General features: G+C 50.8%; 1 protein-coding gene and 1 long non-coding RNA gene across 2 annotated transcripts; one reads left to right on the forward strand and one right to left on the reverse strand.

Annotated features, from left to right (window-relative positions):
* Positions 1-824: 824 nt before the first annotated feature.
* LOC105541403 lies at positions 825-3,231 on the reverse strand. The gene is made up of 3 exons (XR_001006340.1): positions 3,180-3,231; positions 1,905-2,517; positions 825-1,297 (listed from the first exon to the last, which is right to left on the reverse strand). It is a non-coding gene; the product is annotated as an uncharacterized LOC105541403 (long non-coding RNA).
* Positions 3,232-3,426: 195 nt separating this feature from the next.
* IRS4 (insulin receptor substrate 4) lies at positions 3,427-7,182 on the forward strand. The gene has a single exon (XM_011982395.1). It carries the CDS (start codon positions 3,427-3,429, stop codon positions 7,180-7,182), a length of 3,756 nt encoding a protein of 1,251 aa, XP_011837785.1.
* The last annotated feature ends 206 nt before the right edge of the window (positions 7,183-7,388 follow it).

Consider the following 7,388-nt stretch of genomic DNA (forward strand, 5'->3'; position numbering starts at 1 on the left):
TTGCAACAAATACCACAGAGTTTTAATGTATTTATTATGTAAACAAGTTAAACATAAGAAGAAAATACTAAGAATACAATAGACAACACAAAGGACACATTATAGGAAATAATACAATGTCAGTAAATATATATAAATGTTTCATCTCACTAGTAAAAAAAAAAAAAAAAAAAGAAAAGCACATTGAAAGAATAGTGCAGGCCGGGCGCGGTGGCTCAGGCCTGTAATCCCAGCACTTTGGGAGGCTGAGGCAGGTGGATCACGAGGTCAGGAGTTCGAGACCAGTCTGGCCAACATGGTGAAAACCCTTCTCTACTAAAAATACAAAAAGTAGCTGAGCATGGTGGTGGGCACCTGTAATCCCAGCTACTTGGGAGGCTGAGGCAGGAGAATTGCTTGAACCCAGGAGGCCGAGGTTGCAGTGAGCTGAGATCATGCCATTGCACTTCAGCCTGGGTGATAGGATAAGACTCCATCTCAAAAAAAAAAAAAAAAAGAATAGTGGAATACCATTTCACCCATCTTATCTCTGATTTTTTAAAAATAAGAATGTCCAAAGTGACAATCAGTCTGGTGACAGTGTAAACTAATATGATATTTTTGAAAAATAATGTATTAAATATTCATATCTTTTAGCCTACTAATTCCAGTACTCAGTTTTTACCCAATGGGAATTTTAAAAGGCTGTAGATACAAGATATTCATTGACATGTTATTTATAATACTGAAAAAAATGAAAACAAATGCCCCAAAGTAGATGATTAATTACATTAATATACATTAATTGTGTTGGATAATATGTTGCTTTTAAATGATATTTAGGCTGATGCATAATAATATGGGAAAATATTGTATAATGTTAAGTGAAAAGAACAGGATGCAAAATTATATAAATTGTAAGCCTACTGCTCTTTGTAAAAACTCTATATGTACAGGAAAAAGGACATGAGGATTAAAAAATCTCCAGTATTTTCCCATTTGTTTTAATATTCATTTTGATATTTTCAATGTCATGTTATTACTCAAAGCACTTTCAAATGTGTTGCCTTATTTGTCACATTTCTCTTTAAAAAAAAAGAGAAGAACCTTGTGCTTGGAAAGACTTATAAAATATCCTAATGACTATCAAACAAAATCCCAAATGAGAGCATTTGTTATCATTTTGGTTATAAATGCAGGGAATCTTGTATGTATGTGACTACGTAGCTGAAATATGTAACAGTCACAGACAGGGCTCTCAGCATCCACTCTGGTTCTGCCTCTAGCTCCCTTCCGAAACCACGGCTGCTTCCGGCACCTGTGAATATATTGCACTTATAAACCATTGGCAGCAGAGGGAATGTTATTGAATGTTTGTAATATCTGGGGGACAACCAAAACCAATTTTTCTTTCTCTTAAATTATAGCATCAAAAAGGAGCCATTTATTCAAATACGTGTGTTCTGTTTCTAACAGAGAGCAAATTCTTAAGAGGGCAGAGATACGGTTTATTTTTATGATATACACATTGCCTAGTTTACTGTGGGATTTTATAAAATAGTACCCTTTGCCGTATCAACCCTAGAGCAAGGGTGAACTGACATTCCATTCTTTCAGAGAGAAATGCTGTTATTTCCTCCTGTCCCTCCATTCCTCTTTGCAAACGTGGTCACTCCTTTGATAATTCACGACCCATCTCCACCATTAAGAGTCTGAAATCCTAGTCAAGGAATAACTGGGGTGGTGGGGGAGAGAGGGAGAGGAGTCTAAAATCCTAGTCAAGAAATAACTGGGGTGGTGAGGGGGGGGGAGAGAGAGAGAGAGAGAGAGAGAGAAAGGGGGAGAGAGAGAGAGAGAGAGACTTCAGGAGGTTGCACTTACACTCTGGCAGTTTTTCCAGAAATTAGGGAGGCAGCAGCTCTTACTTTTGTGATGTCAACTTGTAGACTGAAATGCATCAAAGCTCCTCACCTTCTTCTTGTTGACGCGAGGGATGTGAAATGCGCTCTAGAATATGCATTCAGCGTGGTCCTTTGTTCTAGGTATGAGCTTTTCTTTTTCTAAAGTTTTTCGGTCTCGCTCAAGGAAAGGAAAGCAATATTTTGAGATTCTTTTAAAGGCACCTTCCAAAGCATTTCCCACAGAAAAATACCTCACAGCCCAACACTGGTTATTTCAGTAAGAATCGAGTCCAATCTTTTCCAATATGGCTGTATACATTGCAGGCCCCCAAATTTGTGCTTTCGTAGTCATCGTTAATCAAATAGGCAGAAACACTGTATTTAGGGAACCTGTGTTTCGTGGGCTAGAAGTGCATTCTGATTAATAAAGATCATGTTCATTTTGAATTCATCGTGGTTATTCGTGTGCCTTAGAGTCGCGGGCTTCGTCAGGGGTGGAGCGGGCTCGGGAGTGCCTGCAGCGCGGTGGAAAGCGGGTCTGAGCGCCCGGGTCATCAACCCGCTTTCAAGGGGTGCCGACACTTTTTCCCAAGAAGCTCGACCAGCCGCCGTGAGCGACTGGAAAGAATAAACCAGACTGTGACAGGAACAGAGAATTTATGTGATTGACAGGGAATACCAGGGCACCCGACTCCGTCCCGGGTCACCATGGCTCTGGGATTTGCACGAGTTTACCACCACCATTAACAGCTATTTGTGTAAGGTTGTTTACCGCCTGAGAGCGCCACAAGCCGACAGCGAAGCCACTTTGGGACCCCAGCCACGCCCCCTCTCCCCTCTCACCCCTCCCTCCCGCCAAACTAATGAATTCGGGACTGTCTTCTTGCCGGACCCTCCCATTGGCTCCTATTCCAGCCAATCAGAGCCTTGCAACAGTTTCACCTGGCTCCCGCTTCCCAAATAAACAAACCGTCCGGCGACTGTGCGGGCTCTGCACCCCGGCGCCGCCGGCACTGCTTGCGCTCCGCGCCCCCCTGCACCACCTCCCACCAATGGGGCCCCGACTGTGGCGCCCTCTCCCAGCCCTGATAGCCGGCCGCTTTCTCCTCTGCCCCTCCAGGCCTTCTCCCGCCCCCTCATGCCTTCCTCGACTCCCGGGTAGAATCTGTTTGGCCAGAGAGCCCCGCCTCCTCCTCTTAGTCCTCCCTTGGCCCACAGGCCTGGAGATTCACCGGGAGGGTGTTGGCACAGCTGGAGGTGGCTCCGCCTCCCAAGCCCGCCGCCTCCTCCCTTGCACACCTCTACTGGTGGCCGCTCGCGCCCCTCCATTGCGCCGGTAGCAGGATCCGCAGCGGCCGCCGCGTGAGGCTTCGGTCACGTGTTGTTTTGCCCGCTGTCGTGCGCTTAGAGTGGAGTGGGCGGGGGCGCGGGCCAAGGCAGGAGGGGGCTGGGGCGGGCAGACGGGGGTAGACAGCCTCTTCCCCCAACCCTCCCTTTCCTGAATTCCCCCTCCTCCTCGCTCACCTTAAAACCATCGTGCATCACCATGGCGAGTTGCTCCTTCACTCGCGACCAAGCGACAAGAAGACTAAGAGGTGCAGCAGCGGCAGCAGCGGCAGCTCTAGCAGCAGTGGTGACCACCCCGCTTCTTTCCTCGGGAACCCCGACCGCACTCATTGGGACCGGGTCGTCTTGTCCGGGAGCCATGTGGCTCTCCACGGCCACTGGCTCCCGGTCAGACTCCGAGTCCGAGGAGGAGGACCTCCCCGTCGGGGAGGAAGTCTGCAAACGCGGCTACCTGCGGAAACAGAAGCATGGGCACAGGCGCTACTTCGTGCTCAAACTCGAGACTGCTGACGCCCCAGCTCGCCTGGAATACTACGAAAATGCCAGGAAGTTCCGGCACAGTGTCCGCGCCGCGGCGGCTGCAGCAGCGGCGGCCGCCTCTGGCGCCGCGATCCCCCGGCTCATTCCACCGCGACGCGTGATCATCCTATACCAGTGCTTTTCCGTGAGCCAGAGAGCAGATGCAAGGTACCGACACCTCATTGCCCTTTTCACCCAGGACGAGTACTTCGCGATGGTGGCCGAGAACGAGTCGGAGCAGGAAAGCTGGTACTTGCTGCTCAGCCGCCTCATCCTCGAGAGCAAGCGCCGCCGCTGCGGCACGCTCCGCGCGCAGCCGGACGGAGAGCCGGCCGCGCTGGCGGCGGCAGCGGCGGCGGAGCCACCCTTCTATAAAGATGTGTGGCAGGTAATAGTCAAACCCAGGGGGCTGGGGCACAGAAAAGAGCTGAGCGGCGTGTTCCGGCTGTGTCTAACCGACGAGGAGGTTGTGTTTGTGAGACTGAACACCGAAGTGGCCAGCGTGGTCGTCCAGCTCCTGAGCATCCGTCGCTGTGGACACTCGGAGCAGTATTTCTTCTTGGAAGTAGGCAGGTCCACCGTCATCGGTCCGGGAGAGCTCTGGATGCAGGTCGATGACTGTGTGGTTGCCCAAAACATGCATGAGCTGTTTTTGGAGAAGATGAGAGCCTTATGTGCAGACGAATACAGAGCCCGCTGCCGCAGCTACAGCATCAGCATCGGCGCCCACCTGTTAACCCTGCTGTCCGCTAGGAGGCACCTGGGCTTGCTGCCGCTGGAGCCGGGAGGCTGGCTCAGAAGGTCCCGCTTTGAGCAGTGTTGCCACCTCAGGGCCATCGGCGACGGGGAAGACGAGATGCTTTTCACCAGGCGTTTCATAACACCCAGCGAGCCTGTGCCCCACTCCAGGCGAGGAAGACTGCACCTGCCCAGAGGGCACAGGTCAAGGAGAGCGAGTTCAGTGCCGGCCAGCTTTTTTCACCGCTTAGCACCCAGCCCAGCACGTCCCCCGCACCCTGCAGAAGCCCCGAACGATGGAGCTTGCCTGTCTTCTGAAGTGTCTGGCTCTGGCTCTGGCAACTCTGGGGAGGAAGGCAATCCCCAGGGCAAAGAAGATCAGGAAGGAAGCGGAGGCGACTACATGCCCATGAACAATTGGGGCTCAGGAAATGGCCGGGGCTCAGGAGGTGGTCAGGGCTCAAGTGGCCAAGGCTCCAGTAGCCATAGCTCGGGAGGAAACCAGTGCTCAGGCGAGGGACAGGGATCCCGAAGTGGTCAGGGCTCAAGTGGTGGCCAGGGCTCAAATGGCCAGGGCTCAGGAGGAAACCAGTGCTCTGGAGATGGCCACGGCACCGCAGGTGGGCAAGGTTCAGGTGGTGGCCAGAGACCTGGAGGTGGGCATGGCTCAGGTGGTGGCAAGAACTCTGGAGGGGGCAAAGGCTCAGGAAGTGGGAAAGGATCCGATGCTGATGGTGAACGTGGAAAATCTCTGAAGAAAAGATCCTATTTTGACAAATTAACTCAAAGCAAGCAACAGCAAATGCCACCACCTCCACCACCTCCTCCTCCGCCCCCACCAGCTGGAGCAACTGGTGGAAAAGGGAAGTCTGGGGGAAGATTCCGACTTTATTTTTGTGCTGACAGAGGAGCCACAAAAGAGCGCAAAGAAGCCAAAGAAGTGAAAGATGCAGAGATCCCAGAAGGTGCAGCTCGAGGTCCCCACAGAGCCAGAGCTTTTGATGAAGATGAGGATGACCCATACGTGCCAATGAGGCCAGGGGTGGCTGCCCCTCTTGTAAGCTCCAGTGATTATATGCCAATGGCTCCTCAAAATGTCTCTGCTTCAAAAAAGCGCCACTCTCGATCCCCTTTTGAAGATTCAAGAGGGTACATGATGATGTTTCCCAGAGTGAGCCCACCACCTGCTCCCAGTCCTCCAAAAGCACCTGATACTAATAAAGAGGATGACTCAAAGGACAATGACAGTGAGAGTGACTACATGTTTATGGCTCCTGGAGCCGGTGCAATTCCAAAAAACCCCAGAAATCCTCAGGGTGGCTCTTCCTCCAAAAGTTGGAGCTCCTACTTCTCTCTACCAAACCCTTTTCAGAGCTCACCTTTGGGACAGAGTGACAACAGTGAGTATGTGCCAATGTTACCTGGAAAGTTCCTGGGGAGGGGCCTAGACAAAGAAGTCTCCTATAACTGGGGCCCCAAAGATGCAGCTTCAAAGCCTTCAGGTGAGGGATCATTCTCAAAGCCTGGAGATGGGGGATCACCTTCAAAGCCTTGGGATGATGGGTCCCTAATGAATAAGGCTAAGAGACCTAACCGACTTTCTTTTATTACAAAAGGATATAAAATCAAGCCAAAACCACAAAAGCCCACACGTGAACAGAGAGAAGCTGACAGCTCTCCTGACTACGTCAACATCGACTTCGCTAAAAGAGAGAGCAATACACCAGCTCCCTCTACTCAAGGACTACCATGTTCGTGGGGCATAATTGCTGACCCCAGACAGTCAGCCTTTTCTAATTATGTGAACGTTGAGTTTGGAGTACTATTTCCAAATCCAGCAAACGACTTCTCCGATCTTTTCAGAGCTATACCACGTGCCAACCCCTTATCTCTGGACAGTGCTAGGTGGCCACTTCCTCCCCTTCCTCTGAGTGCTACAGGTAGCAATGCTAATGAGGAAGAGGGTGACTACATTGAAGTAATTTTCAACTCAGCAATGACACCAGTCATGCCTCTTGCTGACAGTGCCATTCGCTACGATGCTGAAACAGGTCGAATCTATGTGGTCGACCCATTTTCTGAGTGCTATATGGATATTTCTCTCTCCCCCAGCCGATGTTCTGAACCACCACCTGTAGCTAGGCTGCTGCAGGAGGAAGAGCAGGAGAGAAGACGCCCACAAAGTCGTTCTCAAAGTTTCTTTGCAGCAGCCAGAGCCGCTGTCTCTGCTTTTCCAACAGACAGTCTCGAGAGAGACCTTTCCCCATCCTCAGTCCCGGCGGTTACTTCGGCTGCAGAGCCGACTTTAGCGGTCAGCCAAGTTGTAGCTGGGGCCTCGGCTCTCGCCGTAGCCCCGGGCATCGGCGCAGCAGCCGCCGCTGCTGGATTTGACTCCGCCTCTGCCCGCTGGTTTCAACCTGTTGCTAATGCTGCTGATACCGAAGCAGTAAGGGGAGCCCAAGACGTTGCCGGTGGCTCGAACCCCGGAGCCCACAACCCATCTGCAAACCTTGCCAGAGGTGAGAACCAGGCTGGCGGGGCTGCCGCTGCAGCTGCCGCTCCCGAACCACCACCTCGCAGTCGCCGGGTGCCAAGACCCCCGGAGAGAGAAGATTCTGACGACGACGACGACACTTACGTGAGAATGGATTTTACCAGACCTGATAACCAGTTCGACTCTCCCAAAAGAGGTCGGTAATTTTAAAATTAATTTCCCTAAAGAGAATGGTCATTGTCTAATGATTCGATGTGCTACAGTCTACAGTGTTAGGGATAATATTTCATTAACTGGTGCTATTCGACATGGAGGATAGAATTCAGTTTTAATTATTCACACAATGCCTTTTTGATCTTTGCAAAAATTTGTTTTTATCTAATCAATTTCTTTACCTGGACAGAACTGAT

This window comes from Mandrillus leucophaeus, unplaced genomic scaffold (assembly GCF_000951045.1).
Source record: "Mandrillus leucophaeus isolate KB7577 unplaced genomic scaffold, Mleu.le_1.0 Scaffold1055, whole genome shotgun sequence".
In the NCBI taxonomy this organism is placed as follows: domain Eukaryota; kingdom Metazoa; phylum Chordata; class Mammalia; order Primates; family Cercopithecidae; genus Mandrillus; species Mandrillus leucophaeus.

Coding starts and splice junctions, on each gene's coding strand:
- IRS4 (XM_011982395.1), top strand. CDS start 3,427: ATGGCGAGTTGCTCCTTCACTCGCGACCAAGCGACAAGAAGACTAAGA.